General features: G+C 33.8%; 1 protein-coding gene and 1 pseudogene across 6 annotated transcripts in view; one reads left to right on the forward strand and one right to left on the reverse strand.

Moving 5' to 3' along the window:
• The window catches only part of RB1CC1 (RB1 inducible coiled-coil 1), a 91,924-nt gene that overhangs the window by 47,667 nt on the left and 21,888 nt on the right, over positions 1–22,369 (reverse strand). For 4 of the 6 annotated variants that reach the window (XM_032846603.1, XM_032846602.1, XM_032846599.1 and 1 more), the window contains exons 2-8: positions 22,174–22,287; positions 20,890–21,000; positions 19,504–19,630; positions 19,164–19,334; positions 14,760–14,962; positions 13,008–13,434; positions 7,785–7,955 (exon numbers count right to left, since the gene is read on the reverse strand). In XM_032846603.1, coding sequence (XP_032702494.1) covers positions 7,785–7,955; positions 13,008–13,434; positions 14,760–14,962; positions 19,164–19,334; positions 19,504–19,630; positions 20,890–20,960 — 1,170 coding nt within the window. In that variant the 5' untranslated portion in view covers positions 20,961–21,000; positions 22,174–22,287. Of the gene's footprint in view, positions 1–7,784; positions 7,956–13,007; positions 13,435–14,759; positions 14,963–19,163; positions 19,335–19,503; positions 19,631–20,889; positions 21,012–22,172; positions 22,288–22,369 lie in introns of all 6 variants that reach the window. The other 2 variants (XM_032846600.1, XM_032846601.1) reach the window with 2 other exon arrangements.
• Positions 3,260–3,419, forward strand: LOC116860552 (annotated as a pseudogene).

Here is a 22,369-nt window from a genome sequence, read left to right on the forward strand (position 1 = left end):
ATACATGCCAAAGTTGCCAAAAGAAAAAACGTTTAGGGGCACCTGGGTGGCTCAGTGGTTTAAAGCCTCTGCCTTTGACTCAGGTCAGGATCCCAAGGTCCTGGGATCAAGCCCCGCATCAGGCTCTCTGCTCAGTGGGGAGCCTGCTTCCTCCCTCTCTCTCTCTCTGCCTGCTCTCTCACTACTTGTGATCTCTGTCAAAAAAATAAAATAAAATCTAAAACAAAAAAAAAAACAAAAAAAAAAAACGTTTAAATCTGCTTTCAATAATTTCTGTATTTGAAAAAAAAAATAATTTCTGTATTTGTCAAACCATCCTTAGTGTAATATTTAGACTAAGTAGTAAAATACCTAAGAAGTACAAGCTTCTTAAAATAAGTCATCAGAATGAAAAGTACAGCATAGGGAACATAATCAACAATACTGGAATAATGTTTAATGGTGACAGATGATAATTACACTTATCATGTTAAGCAATGAGTAATGTAAAGAATTGTCCAGTCACTTTCTTGTAGACCTAAAAACTAATGTAACACTGTATGTCAACTATACTTCAATAAAAAAAGTTTAAAAAAGTATAAAAATCTCTGATGTCATTTTGTATTAGTATTTTTTAATGTGTAAGTAAGGATAGATATATATATGATATATAAGTTTAAGAGAAAATTACATAGCTGAGTGATGATGGAAGGCAGAACTTAAACTATACCACATCCTAATTCTGAAGTTCTAGTAGGTTATCTAATAAGAATTAAATAATAATGACAACATTCAAAAGAAATCTAACTAGCTCTTAGTTACTTTAGTACTTACAACTCCCCTCAAGATGTATTCTGTGAACTTTTGGTTTAGGGAGCAAATTTCCTATTATTTTCTTATTTTGTTGATAATCTTTAAAGATAAAAATATTACTAGGGGCACGTGGGTGGCTCAGTGGGTTAAGGCCTCTGCCTTCAGCTCAGGTCATGATCTCAGGGTCCTGGGATCAAGCCCCACATTGGGCTCTCTGCTCGGCAGGGAGCCTGCTTCCTCCTCTCTCTCTCTGCCTACCTGAGATCTCTATCTGTCAAATAAATAAATAAAATCTTAAAAAAAATATTACTAGAGAAATAATACACACTGAATAAATTTTCAGGGCTCCAGTGTTAACATAGCTTCACAGATCCGGTTAAGTTTCTCTGTCAGTTAAGGTAGAAGTGTCTATAAACCTCAAAAGTGTTGTGGTCTTAAAAAAACTACTCTCTTTAAGCTGCCTGAACTGGTCTTTATCATATTAGATATTTAGACAATAAATCTCCTTCCATTGTCTCATCCCTTCTTTCTCTTTCTCCTTTTTTTTCCGAGAAAGAGAGTGCAAGAGAGCAAGTGGGGAGGGGGGCAGAGGGATAGAAGACAGAAAATCTTCAGTAGGGTCCATGCTCAGTATAGAGCCTGATGTAGGGGCCTGATCTCACAACTTTGAGATCATCGCCTGAGCTGAAATCAAGAGTTGTACACTCAACTGAGGTACCCAAGTGCCCCCTTTTCCCTTTCCTTTAAGAGTGGTTAGAAGATTTAACTGCTATGTTGCTAGAATGAATTACACAAAATTGTGTTTATACAAAATCTAAAATCAACTCCTCAAATTGATTAATCTGAATTTATCTACTTTTACTGACCACATGCTGAAGGAAATACTGATTAAAAAAAAATATCTGCAATGGAAAAAAAATACATTAGCTATAATAAAACTAACAGATGAGACATCTGCAAATAATAAAAAGGTCCCAGACCAGATTTTTATAGAGAAGTCTAACATTCCATAAACTCAAGGCCACCCTACCCCAAATTCTTGCTCTCTCTCTCTCTCTGTCTCTATTTTTTTAGTGGGGAGGAGAGAGAGAATCTTATGCAGGCTCCACACCCAGCTCAAAGCCCAACTTGGGACTCAATCACATGACCCTGAGATCATGACCTTAGCCCAAATCAAGTCAGATCATAACCGACTGAGCCAACTAGGCACCCCTCATTCTGTAAATACTGACTGTGCACTTACTACACGTAAAGAACCTGCAAGGCACTGTGATTAGGGCAGCGAGGAAGAGAGATCAGAAACCTGGTTTCTTAGAGCTTATTATTTTTTTCTTTGTTTTTCTTAATTTCTATACCCAGTGTGGGACTCAAATTCATGACCACAAGATCAAGAGTCATGGGCTCTTCCAACTAAGCCAGACAGGTGCCCTGGAGCCTGTATTCTTAAAGAAGAAATTTCATTAAAAAAAAAAAAAAAAAAAAACCCACATAATCACTTAAATGTAATTATGACATAGCTTAAGTACAACCTGCTAAGAAAAAATATATCTGATCTGATCAAGACTGCAAAATCAGAGAAAACTTGTCTGTGAAAGTGATGTCTCAGTTAAAACCCTTGCCTTTATACATCCCTTGGCAGTCAAACACATAAAAATATAGGAGTGAAAAGTTGCTCCAACAGCCATGTATACCTAACTTCAACAAGTTATCCCTCATCTCTCATAAGCACATTTAGAATTATCTTATTATAGCCAATTTCTCTCAAAGCTATTCACTCAGGCAAGCCCAGCTGACATCTATGGATTGCTAGGCCTTGATTTCCATCTATTTTCCATATTAATATTTTACATATTCAGTTTTATTCTGAATATATAATGCACTTATATTGAAGCATATGTAGGAACACTAAAAATATTCACTGAGGAATAATTAAATTAAATTTAATTGCCTCTCAATGTCAAAAAGGATTATTATACACTTTACTACTTGAGGTATCAATATCCAAGAAAAACATAAACATTTTTATTTGAGAGAAAGAGAGCGAGAGAGAAGGAGCTGGGGGAGAGGCAGAGGAAGAGGGAGAAGCAGACTACCTCCTGAATGGGAACCTGATGTGGGGCTCAATCCCAGGACCCTGAGATCATAACCTCAGCCAAAGGCAGAAGCTTAACCGACTGAAACACCTAGGCCTAAACCCCAGAAAAATCTGTTTGTTTTTTTTTAAAGTAAGAGTATTATGTTCTAAAAGTTAAATTCTATGAGCTACTGTAACTTAAAACATTAGCAAAAGCTGGGAACAAATTAGGGGGAAAGAAGATGGTTAGACAAGGTACTTCTATGATCACAGGATGCCAAAAAGTAGTTTTCAAATTTTCCCAGAAACAGTATAGGACATATCTACTATATTTTTTACAGTTTGGGTTCAAGAAACCCTGGAAGGTTTCAGCCCTGAAAAACAAAAATATATAGCTTTGCGCAGTGGCAGTATCGTAGCCAATGAGGTTTATCCGAGGTGCGATTATTGCTAATTGAAAAACAAAAATATAGGAGAAACAAAAAAGGATCAAGAAATGCTTTCTCTATTTTTTAAAGAAAATAAAGAAGTACTATTAGGTCCTTTATTAAGCAAATACACTTCCAGGAAAATGACCTATTCTTGTATTACACAACTCCATTTGCTGAATCCAGTGCAGATGAGGATAACATCAGCATTAGATTTTTTTTTTTTTAACATAACCAAATGCAAAACCCTTCCTTTTAGCTGCTGGACTGTAGTAGAGCTACTATACACATATTCGCCCCACACCCTCACACCAACCCCCCAGAGATCTGAGAGTAAAGAAAGGAGAAAACAGATTATCTAGATAAGAAAACAGGAAGTCCTGGTTTATTCAATCAGAGAAAGAGGTATAAAGAAATCTGGAGATTTTAAAGGAATGATGAGTTCATTAAATTAAAGACGAAAAAATGACTAATACATCTGACTCCATCAAAATTTAAAATTTCTGTTTAACAATCTTCACGACACTATCAACAAAGAGACGGTATCTGTATTATTTACAATAGACAAAGGATTATCCAGATTACATATAAAATAAATTCTTACAGAAACATTAGGATAAAAAAATTGGCAAATGAAAATTCAGAGGAAATAGATGGCAAATACTGATATAAGGAAAACTGCTCTTCTCATTAATTACTGGGGAGTGTTGACTGATTTTTCCTTTATGGAGGGTATATCATTACTAATTAATATTTAAACTGCACAAACACACCAGAATCTAGCAATTCAATTACTGAAGATTGTCCCAACATGCACATAATGATAGAGATGTCCTGGGATATTAAAACGTTTGTAACAAGAAAAACTAGAAGCAACCTAAATGACTATAAAAGAAGTCTAGTTAAATAAATTATGTTTGATTCATTCTATTGAGGGCTAAAAAAGAATGACCTTGGAGAAACAACAAAAAAATTAGAAATTCAAAGCTGTCTCAAGTGATGGTAAACTATAATTTAATGATAATGTAGACCAAGCTTCCTATGGCATTAGTTACTAAAGACCTAAGAAAGCAGTGAAGGAGAAGAACCAGGATCTAGAAGGAGGAAACCTAGGGAGGCCAGTTAAGCAACTAGGAATTCTTTGCCCTAGAGACAAGTGCTGATTCCCGAAGAGGAGCCCAAAGCTAAGAATTAAAAAAAGCAATTCTTCTGACATTCTCAAGGAGCTATGAAATAAAAAACTGGAGATCAGGGCCAGCCAAAGGAAGTGAAGATGGAAAACACTTTGTATTAGTACCCCAAAAAGCTATATCCTATGGAGTAAGAGTCTACAAAAGTAGACTGGCCATCACAAGGACTGTAAGATCAACTTCCCATCACCTAAATCCCTGATGTTAGATTAAGATAATGTAAAACTGTGATAGCCCCTACCACATGCAAACAAATTCTCTCCAGAAGTGTTATCTTAAGCTTCATATTTCCTGTTTTTATTTATTTATTTTTTTTAAGATTTGTCAGAGATAGAGAGGGAGAGAGCATAAACAGGGGGAGGAGCAGGCAGAGGGAGAAGCAGGTTCCCTGCTGAGCAAGGAGCCAGATCCCCACCTGAGCTGAAGGCAGATGCTTAACCAACTGAACCATCCAGGCATCCTCTGGGTTTTTCTTATCAAGAATAATTAGGCACATGAAAAGGCAAAACCACATCAATTTAAACTATAGGAAACAACAGAAAATATACAGACACACAGGCACAAGTAATGGAGTTAACAGATAAAGAGATTTTAAATAACTATATGGTTAATGTAATCAAAGAGATGATGGATGAGTCTGAATATTTTGGTAGATAATTTGAAACTATATAAACAAAAGAACCAAACTGAAATTGTAGGGCTAAAAAAATAAACAAAAACTACATATCAATAAATAGGTTTAATAACAGCTATTCACAGCTAGAAAAAATTAATCTGGGTCGAAAGAAATACCTGGAATAAAGCACAGATGGATATGATGATGGGAAATGCAGGCTATAAGGGTAAATGAAGAGAATGAGATGAAAGGTCTAATACATGTGTAAATGGAATCAATGAATGAGAAGGGAAAGAGCAAGGCAAAGGCAAAATTTGAAGAGAAACTGGCAATTTTCCCAAAACATATGCCATTATACCACAGCTTCCAGTAGTACTACAAGCGCAACGCAAGGAGAAATACAAAGAAAACCACATTTTGTCATATTATAGTAAAACTGTTAAAAACTTAGAAGTAAATCATGGAAAGCCTAGATACTATATCCAGAGAAAACATCCTTCAGAAATAAAGGTGATTTAAAGAAATTTTCAAATGACAAAGACTAAATTTTCCACTAAAGGATACTTTAAGATATTCTAATGCCTATCGAACTTAAAAGGATGCATGTATTACTTAAAAGAAAAAAAGCTAATATGGAAGATAAAATAATTATTAATGGTAAGTTTTTAAATGATATATATATGTATATATGTATCATTTTAAGAGAGAGCAAATGACCAGAGGTGATGGGGCAAAGTAGGAGAGATTTTAATCAGGCTCCATGTCCAGCATGGAGCCCGACACGGGGCTCAATCTCGTATCTCTGAGATCATGACCTGAGATGAATTCAAGAGTCAGATGCTTAACTGACTGAGCCACCCAAGCGTCCCCCAAATTTTTAAATTTTATTTTTAAATGATAAAAATAATCCAAAGGGCAAAAGCAGAAAGAGATACAATTGGAAGAAAAATTAGAAATAATAGACTTAAAAACAAATAGTAATTATATTAAATAAATGGACTGAATATTCTTTTTTTCTAAGTTTTTATTTATTTGACAGAGAGAGATCACAAGTCGGCAGAGATGCAGGTGGGGGGGGGGGCATGCGGAGCAGGCTCCCTGCCAAGCAGACAGCCCAATGCAGAGCTCAATCCCAGGACCCTGAGATCATGACCTGAGGTGAAGGCAGAGGCTTAACCCATTAAGCCATCCAGGTACCCCTGGACTGAATATTCTAATCAAAAAATTTCTCAACTTACTTTGAGGCCATCATAAAGTCAATGCCCAACTTGACAAATACATACCGAATGAATAACATATACACACAATATAATTCAGTTTGCCAAAATGTTACACTTTAATTCAGAAATACATGAAAAAGACAATATATTATGACCATGTTGAGTTCATTTCAAGAATTCAAGAATGGTTCAAGACTAGAAGCAGACTATAACTTTCTTAATCTGATAAAGGGTTTCTATTAACACAAAGAGAAAAAACTATTAGAAACATTCTAGTTGTGAAATACCACTTTCTATGGATCAAGAATTAAACAATGAGGGGCGCCTGGGTGGCTCAGTGGGTTAAAGCCTCTGCCTTCGGCTCAGGTCCTGATCCCGGGGTCCTGGGATCGAGCCCTGCATCGGGCTCTCTGATCGGCAGGGAGCCTGCTTCCACCTCTCTCTCTCTCTGCCTGCCTCTCTGCCTACTTGTGATCTCTGTCTGTCAAATAAATAAAATCTTAGAAAAAAAAAAAAAGAATTAAACAATGACACCCACTATCACCTTCTATTCAAGCATTGATACTAGGGGATTCCAAGTCAGTGCAAAAGCACAAGATAAAGGGGTTCAGTTCACAATAACGGGGCCGGATCCAAAATCAGGAGGAAAAAAAGAGTCGGAATGACAGATGAATTCACTTAGGAAACCATAAAAATACAATAAATATTTTAAAACTTATTTTAGAAGAATTAAAGCAAGGATATACATGTTTTATCTAACTACTGCACACCGTATAATGCCATGCAGGTAAAATAAAACATTTATACCCATTTGTATGTTTTAATGTTAAGAACACAATTGGAGGAAAAATATTTGCAGAAGAACATTAAACTAGAAAAATGTATATTAGAATCAAGATTATGCAAGTCAACCCTTTTGGTGTTTTGCCAGAGTGGATGGAGGGCAAAATCATTAGCGTGGCAGAAAATGCCTACAGTAACCACTCTGCAATTCCATCACTTTGTTTTGGTTATAAAATCTCTGACAGAGTTCTTAGAACACTGCATTAAATTAGACCTAAAAACCCAAGTATTAGTAATCTGTAAGATTTCACATTTTCCTCCTATCTTTTACAAATCTCATGTATTCTTTTTTAGTTCTCTGAGGGGGGAAGCAGAAAGTACTCAAATGTTTAGTACAATGACTGCTTTATCATGTTCTTTCCACATGTTTTTTCCCCAGCTGATGACAGCATTTTCATGGTTTATCTTTCAGTTACTACTTAAAGTGGCCTCAGCTCATGTTATCAAACCTGAACATTAAGAATGTATCTTCTTCCTTATTACATGCAAACAATATTATTCATTAACAATAATCAAGGATGTGGTAAAAATAATGGTGTATAACAAACTGATACTACACATAAACGACTGGTATAGAGAAACTATGAACTGGTTTTCCTGAGAGAAGAATGATATGAGTACCTGAGCGAGTTCCTTCTGTTCATTCACCAATCGGCTGCAGCTAGCGATCATCTGGTCCAGGGCATAGAGCCGGTCTTCAAGTCCTTTAATGGCTTTCATATTCTGATTATCAAGTTTGGCAATAGTTTGACGGCACTCTGCTATAAATGGTCGAATAATCCTTGGATCAAGCTAAATGACAACAGAACATATGAATGAAGTTTTCAGCAAACAATTTAAAATATATTTCTCACCATTTTGATACACAGTTTCAGAGGAAAAAAATTTAAAAATACAGAAAAGTAAAAGCATGGGGAATGCTACTTAAACTTTCATATAATTGAGAGCAGGATAATTATGTCAGTAAAAAATTACTGATTATATTAGAAAACATAATTAGGGATATAGTACCAGGAGGTACCTGGAGGTATCTTTATTAATAATCAATCTCTATCTTCTTTTTCTTTTTTTTTAATCTTTTTTAATTTTTTTTTACATTTTTTTTTAACCTAACAGTATTCATTGTTTTTACACCAGTCTCTATCTTCTAAAGGAATTTGCTTGATCAACCCAACTTTTTTACTCTTCAAAATCTCCTATTCCCTGGCTTTATTTCTATGAATTTTCTGGAATTCATGGAACCTAACAAATTTCTCTCAACACTGTTCCCCTTCCCTTGAAAGAATACACTGGTAGTGTTTTTATAGATAGTCTCCATAAAAAACATTCTGTCAAAGATGACCAATGACCTCCTTTCACTTGAGGCTCTTAAACACTGAAGACAATCTTTCACAAACTCTGGAAGTCTGGGGCATTACTTCACTGGTTTCTCTACAGTACCATTCTCTGGCTCCTTTTCCTATCTAATCCATAAATACAGATGAGCCAGAAGGACTCTGTGCTTATTAGCCCATCTTTACTATTTTATATGATTTCAGCATTAAGCATAATTTCTATGGAGCTCCCAACCCTTCTGTAATCACTAATCCTTCTCACAGATTTTCAGTTTGTGTTTCTGACCACCTACTTATAACTCTATGTGAATATCAACCAGTTATCTTCTATTTATTATCTCATTATAGTTGTCTTCTGTTGAAATCCCTAAATGGCTTCCTTCTGCCCACAATGACATCCAAAAAACACAGCATATAGTAAAGGCTTCAGTAATTGGATACCACTATATCTTTCTAAGGCCTATCCTCTTTTCAAACTGAATTACCCATTACATCCAGAAAAGCTCTATGTTTCTCTAGCTCTGATCTTTCTTCATACTGATGATCCTGCCTAGTTGTTTGCAAGCCCATCTTTGCTTCTACATAAGGGTAGGAGCAAATACTGCCTCCTTCATGCTTTCTCTGATCATTGCAATTGAAAGACCATAAAATATTCAATGTAGTGTTTGGCACAGAGAGAACATACAAAGGCAGTTAAAACCGAACTATTTTATTGTTACTATCAATAATCCAGTGTAATTAATAAGAGGCTGCATTTGCAATGCTACAAAAAAGTTAACAAAGCCACTGCTTATATATAGGCAGCATTTGCCCAATATAAATGAAAACCTTACATACGTTAACATTTTCTCACTTTTCTTAATTTCACTGTAACTAAGTCCAATCTGCACACATTTCTGATCCAAAGTATTATACAAACCAAAGTTCAGCTATAAATCATTAAGGTGATAAAGGGCTAAAAAAGAGGATTAAAATAGATTTGAATTTTTAGCTTGTGCAAAATTACAACTACACATGGACTTTACACAGCAGTAATTTAAAAAAAAAACAAACCCCAGACCAGGGCTCCTGATTATGATAGTTCTGTATTTCATAATTCATTGAAAGTATAAAACAACTATACTGGCAATGTGGAAGAGTATTTTGTAAATCACTTGAGTAGCAGGTACATAACCTGATTCCTAAAATCTTATTCTACTTAATATTTTATTTCATTTGTCCACAGAGTCTCTGGAGAAATGTTTTTTTTTTTTTAAGATTTTATTTCTTTGTCAGAGAGAGAGCTCACATGCACAAGCAGGGGGAGTGGCAGGCAGAGGGAAAAGCAAGTTCCCTGCTGAGCAAGGAGCCTGATGTGGGACTTGATCCCATGACCCTGGGATCACGACCTGAGCTGAAGGTAGATGCTCAACCTACCGAGTCACTCAGGTATGCCTCTGGAGACATCTTTAAAAACATATATTTTAAACCACAGAATTCTATTAATAATTATTTAGGAAATTTTCAGTAACTGAACACAGTGCTACATTAATTATTTTACTCTTGGGTTTTTCCACTGACATCTAGAAAGATTAATACTATTGTTGTCTTAAAAGATAAGAAACTAGAAATTTTCTTACCCTCTCCATTCTTCCCATCCCACCTCTAAATCCACGCCCACTGCACAGACCAAACACTATTTCAGTAACACACAAAAATCCTGAATGAAATAACTACAAGATTCAATACATTATGCTGGTACTAATCTGAACAGCTTAGAAATGAGCTAAATATGCATATTTCCAATTATTAATATCATCAGATATACAAATGTTTGCCTTTTATAGTATAACCTAAAATATCCAAGATTCATTCTAATACAAACACACCATAACCTAAAAATATATTTGAGTACACAAAAATCCAACAATAATTCTAAATTTTACCTGGTATACGAGGGGGAAAACTAAATAGGTCATGAAAATGCCATCTATAAATCCATCCAAGTATTATAAAACAGAGGATTCAACTGATGTATGGATGAGATGAGTAATAAATGGACGGCAGTGCCAGGATTTGAGCCCTTATGATGCCCAATCTCAGGCAAGTTCCATAATGCCTATGTTTTGACTAGTTTCTTGAAAAAGATATTTGATTTAGGCAGTTGAAAATACATGTTACAAATACTACTGAAACTGGGATTAGTATGTGAAAATGATGGCTTTAAACAGGATTTGCTTTTGTAAGAATATCAAACCTTAGCACCTTTTAAAATTCATTGGCAAAGAGCACTTTCTACTATCAGATAATCAAGTAGGTTAGTTGTTATGGGTTAACTATGTAATAAATGTGAGATAAAAAGGAAGGCATCTCTGGTGAGAGAGAAGTCCCATACTCCCTTTAATCTATCTTTAGAAATGCCATTAGTGGTATTAAGAATAATACATAAAACTACCAAGAAGAGGAAAATATTAATCTAATAAAAAAATTTGACAAGTGATATTTATTATTCGGTATATCCCACTAATCGATCATTCCACACTGTAAAATACAGGCAGAAATATATAAACAAATATTGAAACAAGTTCTTCAAAATGTGTTTTCACTGCTTTTGAACAAAATTTTTTAATCTAATGGGCATGCACAACTGAAAAGAATGCTGTATTATAGACAGTATTTTACATTTTGCTAAACTCATTTTATAACAAGTAATTATAACCAAATAAAAATTTATATTTTGCCTTCAGAATATAATAGCCATGTAATCTATCACAAAGACTTCAGATACTCTTGGTATGTACTATGAGAATAAATATTAACTTAGGTCAAAAATGTGACACCCTAGCAATAATACTCTAGCTAACTTCTATAGATTATTTCCGTAAATATAAATTCTTATAAATTTTCATTAAGTCAGAAAAGGATCACTATTTCTTTTCTCTTATCATGTAAAGCGAATAAAAATTATATGGCTGTGCTGGAATTCATTTAAACATGCAAATGCAAAGCCAATTTCAAGTCCTTTTAAAAGGGGATTTTCCTCATAGTCTATAACCCTATCCTGACTCACGCAGAATTTTATATATATATATTAAATACACATATATACACTTCAATCACCCTAATTACCATCATGTATTAGAATTTTTAGGCTACTAAAATGTCAACATTTTAAACAGGAACACAAGTTTTCATCCCTTTTAGGCAGTAATCTTTGCATAACATATTACATACTTTCATGCCTTGGCAAGTGTCTTAATTGAAGCTTTCTTTGATGACAATAAGTGACCAAAAAGAAATTCCTGCTTTAAAGGATGTCATCAAGGAAGTGGAAATTTAAAGAAGAAACGTAGAACTTATTTAAGTTTTCCATTTGGAAAGATAGGTGCTATTTTCTAGGCATTCCAGACAATGCACTGCCTTTTTCAATATTCAAAGAACAAGTCTTTTTTTCTAATTGAGTACCCTTTTAAAAAAGGCTAACTATCATGTCAATTATCTTTAGACAACAATCAAAATACTATTTTATTATTTCTGTATAACTAACTGAGATACCCAGACACCCATGGATCATATTTTAAAGATATTTATTTCCCAGGTCTAAAAGTTTTTAGAAGTATATTTGGAGAAAAATTTAATCCAAAATATTAGCTCACTGTAATTACAAAATACAACCAAGAATACAATGTTGAAATTTTGAATTTGAAAATATCTCAGGCAGATACAGTATTTACAGTATATACTTCTTTTAAAAGTCAGAAATTGATTAGATTAGAAAGATGCACACAGGATGTTCAGGGAGACAAAAATGTTCAGAATCCTCTTTCGGGTGGTGGTTATTCTGTGACCTAACCACTAAACAACCTGCATATTTCACTGAATATAAATCTTCCTCGCCAAAAAAAATTTGACTGTAAAAAACAAAATTTTATCTTTAATATTTTCCAAAAGACCTTGAAAGTTCTATAGCATTTATAAATGTGAGCATCTGATCCATTATTAACTTAAAAATGTGGCAGGCTAGAAGTGGCCAAATATTACCATTTACCTATTTACTTATATTCAGTGAGTGCTCCATACTTATAGCACAAGAATGAAAACATTAAGACTGTTCAAGTTTTACCTAGAAAATAAAAGAGCCTAACTGTAGGAACAAATTGAAGGATAGGAGATAATAAAACATCTAAGTAATATTACAAGGTCAGAGAGAAATATATTTCAAAGTGCTACCACCAAAATCTATACCACTTGAGTGGACACTTCAACATTCTGCATTGCAGTAGAAATTTTACGTATATGACCTATAACAGTTTTCACAAATTTACTAACAATTCATAAATTAGGTTACAAGTGAAAAGATTTGATTTGTCCAAGGTTGAAACCTTAGTTATATAAAGTCTCACATCAAGGCTCAATATTTCTACTGTTAATAATGTGTTGCCATTCTCCCATTATATAAAACATTCAGTACAAATAATATAATTTTGAGTAGCTGAAATGACCCAAGAAATATCAAATTAACATGACTTACTCTGCTCATGGAATCAAAGCATTTCCTGACCAACGATTCCACATCATTAGGTCTATCTTGAACATTTATCCAGTCTAACAAAGAAACATTAAAAAAAGGCAGATCACCGTCTTTAGCATCTACTGAAGTTTCATCCTGCTGGACAGTACTTTGACAAGATTCCCTAATTTCTTTTCCATTTTCAGCATCTGTGGTATCTGGGGCTATATGTTCCACTGACTTGTGAAATGAGGTTAACAAGGATTGGTTAGTTGTTCTAGGCATATCAGGAGAGAGCACCAGTTCAGTGGAGGTTTTCATTTCAGCCTTTTCTGAGCCTTCATGTTCAGGTAAAGAATCCAGTCTTCCCAAACATTCCCTGTAACTATGTCTGGTTAGGCACTCCAACAGTGGAATCTTGGCCATTACTGAAACCGCAGTTCCTAAACTTAAAATACAAAAGAGCTGTCAGTAAAATTATGAGACTGCTTTAGTTAGAGAAATAGCATTTAATTACTATACACACAAAAACTACAACCTCTTTATTACATTATGCATAGCGTGTTCTTTTAAAAAAAAAACAGAGAAGGGTATCATTAACACATTAAAATACCACTCTCAAGTAAAGGGAGCCAGCTTACACTAAATAAGTGGACACATGGTTTTCCTCAAACCTTAAGATATAAAAAATTCTAATTAAAAAAAAAGATTTATCCACAGCAGTTCCTTAAAGTATAACTTAAAGCCAAACAAGTTGAAAGCACAGGATAAAATTAATAATCCCAATAAAGATTAACATAACTCTCATATTCATTTTACCCTATAGACAGGTAGATCTATGTTGTCAAAAGGCATGCAGAAGATGAACTATCGATGATTTGATTCCTGTAGAACATTTGTGAAATGACTCAGGATTCTATGAGAAATTAACATATCTAAAAGAACTTCTCAAACAACAGTTACTTGAAAAGACTGTTGTATAAACTCTTTCTAGTCTTAAGTAATTACTCCCTTCCTTCCCAAGATCAGTCCCATTTGCAAGGCTAAAATCTTCTAATTCATACCACAAAATAGAAAAATTTCAATTAATGAGATTCATTTTAATTGAAAAAGATGTTACTTCCCTCCAATTCAATTCAAAGTAACAAAAAATGTAGAAACAAACTAAAAAATGAATGTAAAAATTGAAAGCATACACACAGACAACAAAGGGCTATATTCATGCTAAATTATTGCTGTATTTTTACATTCAGTATAGCCTTTTTCAAAAACAACCACTGGCTATCAGATGTGCTTATATGAAAAGAACCAGAAAACCATCTAAATGGTTTCTTTCCATCTTAGCAAGCCTACATCACGGCAATATTTAAAAAGGAAAATAAAAATTTCCTTGATTGCTGAATGTTTGAAAACTTTTCCATTTCTGTTAGATGTGTTATGTTTATATTTTGCCTTTACTTTAATGTAAAATTGGTAGCAGGGCAAGGAGACAAACACATTCGGGTTTGTAAATCATTCAAAAGTATTTTGAGCAGTTTACATAAAGAAAACAAGGTAAGAAAAAGAAACGTGGCAGATCCATAAGATAGGAGGTGAATAAAATTGAACACAATTTTAAAATTTGAGTCTATAAAAGTCTTCATAAATGTCTCAAAAAATGAACAATTATAATAAACAGTTATTAGAAAAGAAATCACATTTACTGAAACAACTGATAAACTGCAAAGGTATTTCAAACAAACATCTTATTATCCATTTTAATGGCAAACATACTGAGTAAGTTTTAACTTGATGTCTTCTATGGATTGCAGGTAATTTGAATAAATACTTTCAAACTTGAAAAGTAGCTTTTGGTAAGAATTTGAACAGTCCTCCAGATTGGCCATAATTGCAGCCCAGCCTTGGTGCTGAAGATGTTCATCATGGACCAGACCTTCACAGAAAGAGCAAAGTTTCTTGGCAACTTCATACATTTCCTGAAAACAAAGAAACACCAAAAGAAGGTAATGTTTTCAACAGTTAAACGAACTACAGCATATTCACACAATGGAATACTATGTAGCAATGAATACAAACCATCAATTCATGCAATTACATGAAGAATCTCAGGAACATAATGTTAAATAAAAGAGGGAGACACAAAAGAAAACAATGATTCCATCTATTTAAAGTTCTAAAAGAGGCAAAGTAATTTATGGTTTTAAATTTAGGATATTGGTTTATTTTACAGAAGAGGAATGATGGGTACTGACTGCGAGAAAGCATGAAGTAGGGCTTCTGGGGTGATATTATATTTTAAGATTTCACTTTGTGAAATTTGCACAATGAATGAATTTGCACAAATGAATGTGCAATGATCTGCACATTTTCTAATATGTATATATCTCACTAAACAAAAATCTATTATTAATTTCACTAATAAAGGTATTCAGATACCAGATTCAAATTTAAACTCTGGCAATTTGACTCTATAAGACCATACTCCTGCCATTATTATAGAGCCTCTAATTCCTATTACAGAGCCTCTAATTCTAATTCCTTATAATATGCACTGTCTGACATATTCACTGTTTTGGTTACCATAGCTTTTGAGTACATTCTAAAATCTAAGGAAGATGTATTGTTCCCTCCACCTTTCATTCTTCTTTCTCTTTACTTTGTTAACTATTCCTGAACACTGATCCTTCCCCATAAACATTTTAGCTAAAACTAACAAAACAAAACAAAACAAAAAAAAAAAAAAATCAAAGTTCCTCCTCACTCCCCAAAGCAAAAAATGCTTTTTTTTTCTCCCTACACCAGTGCTTTCCATGGCAACTTTAAATGCAATTCATTAGGCTAATGAATAATATTAAGATTATGACTGTGAATATTAAGAATGATATTAAGAATGTCTTTTTTTAGGGTGCCTGGGTGGCTCAGTTGTTTGAGCATCTGCCTTCAGCTCAGGTCATGATTCTGGGATCCTTGGATGAGTCCTGCATCAGGATCCCTAGTCAGTGTGCACCCTGCTTCTCCCTCTACCTCTGCCTCTTTCTTTCTCTCTTAAATAAAATCTTTAAAAGAAGAGTCTTCTTTTATTTCAGAGATAGAATTTAGTGATCCATCAGTTGCATATAACATCCAGTGCACATTACTTCAAATGCACTCCTTAATGCCAATCATCCAATTATCCTTTCCCCCCATCCTCTTCCCCTCCAATAAGTAACTCTCAGTTTGTTTCCCAGCGTTAAGAGTTTCTTATGGTTTGTCTCCCCCTCTGATTACCTTTGTTTTATTTTTCCCTCCCTTCCTCTACATTCCTGTTTTGTTTCTTAAATTCCACTTTCGAGTGAAATCATATAATAACTGTCTTTCTCTGACTGACTTATTTCACTTAGCATAAAACCCTCTAGTTCCATCCACGTCATTGCAAATGGTAAGATTTCGTTCTTCTTGATAGCCAGGTAATATTCCATTGTATATACACACCACATCTTTATCCATTCATCTGTCGATGGACACTTGGGCTCTTTCCATAATGTGACTATTGCTGATAATGTTGCTATAAACAGCACGGTACATGTGCCCCTTTGAATCACTATGTTTATATCCTTTGGATAAATACCTAGTAGTGCAATTGCTGTCCTAAGGTAGCTCTATTTTTAACTTTTTGAGGAACCTCCATACTGTTTTCCAGAGTTTAAAAATATGTCTTTCCATTGGCCTATAATTTATGTTTTTCTTTTTTTCAAGATTTTATCTATTTGCTAGAAAACGAGAGAGCACAAGCAAGGGAGTGGAAGAGGGAGAAGGGGAAGCAGCTTAGCAGAGAGCCTGGTGTGTGGCTTGATCCCAGGACCCTGGGATCGTGACCTGAACCGAAGGCAGATGCTTAACTGACTGAGACACCTAGACACCCCTATAATTTATATTCTTTAACAGAATTTTATATAATTTTTGTTACTACTTAGATTGTAATACATTTCCATTTCCATTCCAAAGCAGGGCCCAGTACTGGGCCAAACCCAAATGTTTATGCATTTATCACATACCCAGCCACCTTACCAAAAGTCTTTCTGATAGATTTTTATTAAATCCTCTTGATATTCCAAATATACAACCATATATCATCTAAAATGGATGTTTTTCACTTCTTTTCCATTAATTTTGCCACTTACCTCATTATCATTTTCTTATTTTAGTGTATTTCTCAGAAGTTCCAAAAGAATACTGAATAGACTGATTCTGATTTATGCAAAAATGGCTCTAATATTTTGTTGATTTAAAAGCTGATTAGCTTTCATATTTGGTCAATTCTATATTTTATTTATTTTGTTTCCTTCTAGAGCTGTTTTACTATTAAGAATAGCTGCTAAATTTTAACATATGCCTCTTCTGGATAATATTAATATGACTCCATGTTTTCTCCTACAAAGTATAGTATTATCGATTGAGGCAATTAATTACTATTAACACATTTCCAAATCCTGAAGCACCCTTGCATTCCCTTAATATATGTTTTGCTATTAATATATTACTCTTTTGATACTCTTATTTTGGTTTTATCTGTAAGAAAAAAATGAGTTATTCTACATTTTCAGGATCCAAAATATTAAACATTGGCCCATAAGAGCTTTCTGATTATGAAAGAGACATATTAAAACCTCCCATTTTTTAAAATCTCCCATTTTAAAATTATGATAAATACGCATGAAACTTACTGTTTTAACCCATTTTAGTGTACGGTTCAGAAGCATTAAGTTTTTCACATTGCTGGGCAACCATTACCCCTAACCTTCTTCAGAACTTTTTCATCATCCCAAAGTGAAACTGTACCTAATACATAATTAACTCAAACTTCCCCTCACCCCTCAGCCTTGGGTAACTATTCTTCTATTTTCTGTCTCTATGAATCTGGCTCTTGTAGGTACCTTATATAATTGAGATTGCACAATATCTGTCCTTTTACATTTGGCTTATTTCACTTAGCTTATTTGTCCTCAAGTTTCATCCATATTGTAGTTCATATCAGAACTTTCTTCTGATATGGTTAAGTCTGACAAGGTTAAATAATGTCCTATTGTATGTATGTATATACCACATTCTATTTATCTATCTAGTCATCCACTGATGGACATTTGGGTTATTTCTATCATTTGACTACTGGAAATAATTCTGCTATGAATACTGGTGTTCATCATTATGTTTTATTAAGTTCTCCTGCAATTATTATCATTTAGCATGTGTTGATAGGACTTCTCTTTCTCACAAACTAAATTTTTTATTATAAATTTCACTTTGTTCTGTTTAATGCTTTAACATCCACTTTGTCAAGTATCAATACTACCATTGTAATTTTTTGTATGTAGTGGAAAGATAATTTGTTCTCCTCAAGGACCTAAATATGGGTATGGAAGAAACAATCACATTTTTAAGAGTTAGTTAATAAGTCTTTTGTTTCTGTCTACTCTAACATAGGTAACTTTATTGATTATAGCAATATTCAGAAGTCATTAACTGCATACCATCATTTAAGAAAGTAGTTGAACAAATCATGTTTAAAACTGCTTTTCCAATCTAAGATCTTATAACTCCTTGCAAATGCAGAATGACTAACAATGAGTCTGAAAATTTAAAAACCAGACTTATTAGCCAGCAAAATATTCCCCCAAAACTTTTATCTTTTTTTTAATGCTTCCCCTGTAATTCAGACCACCTTGCTAGCTATTTATTTATTTGAGTATAGTTAACACACAATGCTAGCTTCAGGTGTAAAACACTGTGATACAACAACTCTATACCTAGGCTATGCACACCACAAGTGTAGCTACCATCTGTCAGCATACAATATTATTACAGTATCACTGACTATATTCTTTATACTGTACCTTTAATTCCCATTTATTCATTCCATAACTGGAAGCCTATATCTCCCACTCTCCTTCAACTATTCCCCCACTTCCATCCCTCTGACAACCATCCGTTAGTTCTCTGTGCTATTTAGATTTGAATGCTTTTAGGAACTATCAATTTGTTAGAACGTTCACTGATGCCTAAAACAGGCTAATACTTCATGAAAATATTACCAAGTATATGAATAAGACATCATTTTGTTAAGTAACCAATTTTTAAATTTAAATTGTACTAGATGTAAATAAGTATAATAATCTCAAAAAATAATTATTTTTATCTTACCACTGCAAGTTGTGTTCTTGAAGCAACAGTGTGAAAAACTGCAGGCATCATAAGAGACTCTTCAACTTTTATTTCCATGTCATTTTCTGTTGAAAAAGTAGTTTTTGGAATAGCAGGTGGACGATCACATAAAATCATTTCTTTGTTGAAAAGAAAAATTGGATTTGTGTCCTACAGAAGTAAAAAAGCAAAAGAAACTGAAGTAAAATGTCATACTGAACATGCACACTGCCCTCAATATATGAAGCCAATAAACCTTACTTTTGAACGTTGAGTTCCCAATTCCCTACGTGATGTGAAACTGGAGCATGTTTGTACGAAAGCATTCATGGACACATACCGTCCCAGCACTGTAGGTGCACACTCTCCGATCTGCAGCCATGCATTCTCCTCCATTGACCACCAGCACCTGATGCTGAATAGCAATCTTGTATTTGCTATGAATGGCATGCTTGAGATCTGCCACACTTTAAAAGGGGTGGAGGTAGGGCAAAAATTAGTTATACATACTTTCCAATGACAAACGTTTTACTATCAAAGTAGCACTGTGTAAAAATATTTGATAGGTATTAATTTCACTCTAAAAATTTTTCTCTAAAACAACAGCATAAAATACAAACTTGTTTCTGGAATCAGATTTCACAATCATCTGGCTGATCTTAGGTGAAAAAATCACCCATGTGGCACAACTATAAGTGAATCTATAAAATACAGGCAGTAGACATATTTATTTCTGTGCTCTTTATATAACATAGCAAAAGAATATGCTCAAATTAGCATCAGGTCTGTTAAAGTCCTCAGAACACAGATGTCTGTTAAAATCCTCACATCACATTACACAAACTATTTAAGTATAAACCACAGAATTGCTTCCTTTCCCTACGTTTCAGAAAATCATTCCTTTACAGGTAAAGTTATATTTTATAAAAACCAGAATTTTTAAAAAAAGAATATAATTTCAAATTCCATTTTTAAAACTAAGATTATTAATTCCACAAATTATTTATAATATTTCCAGTGTCAGATTTGTTTATCCTGTATTGCATTAAGTCTTTGCTCTCAGGTCCACTACCAAAATACAAGTATACAGGAATAGTTGTTACTATTCCCTTCCTTGCTGTTTGCCCTAAAAATATATCCTCCCTCCCTGACACTTCTCCCCACATTTCACAAATATAACAACATTCATTAGTCAAATATTTGAATCTCCTACAAAGCTGGAGAATTATTACTACAGTAGTATGAGTCCTACAAACTTAGTTAAAAATATTAAGCTGATTGTCTTCTTGAATCAATAAACAAAACAGCTATTACGGACTTTATTCATACAAGGGAACAAAAACAAATCACCAAAACATCTAGGACTGACACATGTTACTTTATATAGCTAGCAATAATTTCCTTAGCAATGTCCTGGGAAACTTAGAAGGGCAATCAGGTATGAAAACTTCTTCTATTTGAGAGTTTTAATTTGAAATAAGTTTGTTTGCAGGTAAGTTTGTTTATTGTGAATAATATATTCACAAAAACAGACAAAGCACAACTTTATGAACTTCAGTGTTTTAGTGAAAGATGACAACTATGTAAGTAATATGCTAGAAGATTTAAGATATTACTACTCTTATTTTCTTATTTAACAAAGGAATAGTTTTCTGCAAATCCATTACTTTAACTTTTTGCATACACAAAATACAGAAGTGATGAGATCGAATGAAATACAACTTACGTTTGCACTGTAAGTTCAGTGTCAAATGTCAGGGTAGTTCCAGTGTTAACCAGAAATACATATAACTTCATGATGATTTCTCTGGATTCTGTGAGCTTATACCTCACACTTTGATCCGGTTACTAAAAGAAACAGACAAGAAAAATGGTCAGTTATATAAACATTAACTACAAACACAGATACTCTCACATAAAACATGTTATTTATGTACTACATAAATAACTAAAAAAGAGTTTTTGGTGTCTAAGATGGCTAACTGGACAATTTGGTAAATTTGCTGCTTAAAAAATAAACAGTAATGAGACTAGTGAAAAGCTAAGTATTCTAATTAAAAATATTTGTTTTAAGGATGAGGCCAGCAATCAGAACAAAAATTATGTGTACACTTCACATTGTCCTCATGTACCCTTCTACATTAAGAATTAAAATTAAAAATTTGATCAAAGATCTTCCTAACTCAAAAAGTTCTTCCCTGACTGCTTCCTTTTAGCAATAAAAAATTGTCTTGAGGTTAGACTTACTAATAGCAAATAAGAGTAGCCACTACTTGCTAGTTAGGGAAAATGAGTTAATTCCAATTCCTTCTACCAGCTGTCTCTTAATCTAAATTCCACCTCCACTCTGAGTTAGAAATGCTCCATAAGAAACTGTGACCCTAACAGTTATATCATCTCCTTGAGCAGTAGAAAGTGCATAGGTCTAGAAATCAGGATATTTGAAACAACTGCTATTAACTAGCTGTCCAAGTCAAAACCTCATATATAAAATAAACTTCTTCAGGTAACCTGGGTGGTTCAGTCACTTGAGCATCTGACTCGTGGTTTGGGCTGGGGTCATGATATCAAAGTGGTAAGATCAAGCCCTGTGATGGGCTCCACCATCAGGGAGTCTGCTTGAGATTCTCTTTTTCCCTCACTCCCTCTGCCCTTCTCCATCCCTTCCATGTGCATCCTCTCTCTTTCTCTCAAGTAAATAAATCTTAAAAAAAAAAAAAAAAAAAGAAATAACATAAACTTCCCCACCTACAAGAGACAGATTTAAAATCTAGCATTTTATTTTTTACAATCAGAGGTAAAAATCCCCCAAATTAATGAAAGCAATGAAAGACAATAAATTAACAGATACTAGAATATATTTTCCTTATGCTCTTTCCAATGAGCTTCAGAGTAAAATTATCAGGGAAGAAAGAAAAAAATAAATAACATCTTAAAATCAATGTTTCCAACACCAGTTTTTTTTAAATGCATTAGATGAAAAACTTATGAATTTAGAACTGTACTTACCGTCAGGCACTGTGAAAAGGACTACCACTTTTCTTAAAAAGCAGATTAAAACTGGCTTATGTTTGCTTTGCTTGATATTGGCAACTGAATGGCATTACTGGTTAAACTCAGTGAACTAGAAAAGAAAAATTTTTGGATTATCATAAAGAGAAATAATTCAGTATATGACAACATATGATTATTGTTCTTTCTTTAAA

The sequence above is a fragment of the Lontra canadensis genome, unplaced genomic scaffold (genome assembly GCF_010015895.1).
Source record: "Lontra canadensis isolate GAN:19392208 unplaced genomic scaffold, GSC_riverotter_1.0 scaffold177, whole genome shotgun sequence".
NCBI classification, from domain to species: domain Eukaryota; kingdom Metazoa; phylum Chordata; class Mammalia; order Carnivora; family Mustelidae; genus Lontra; species Lontra canadensis.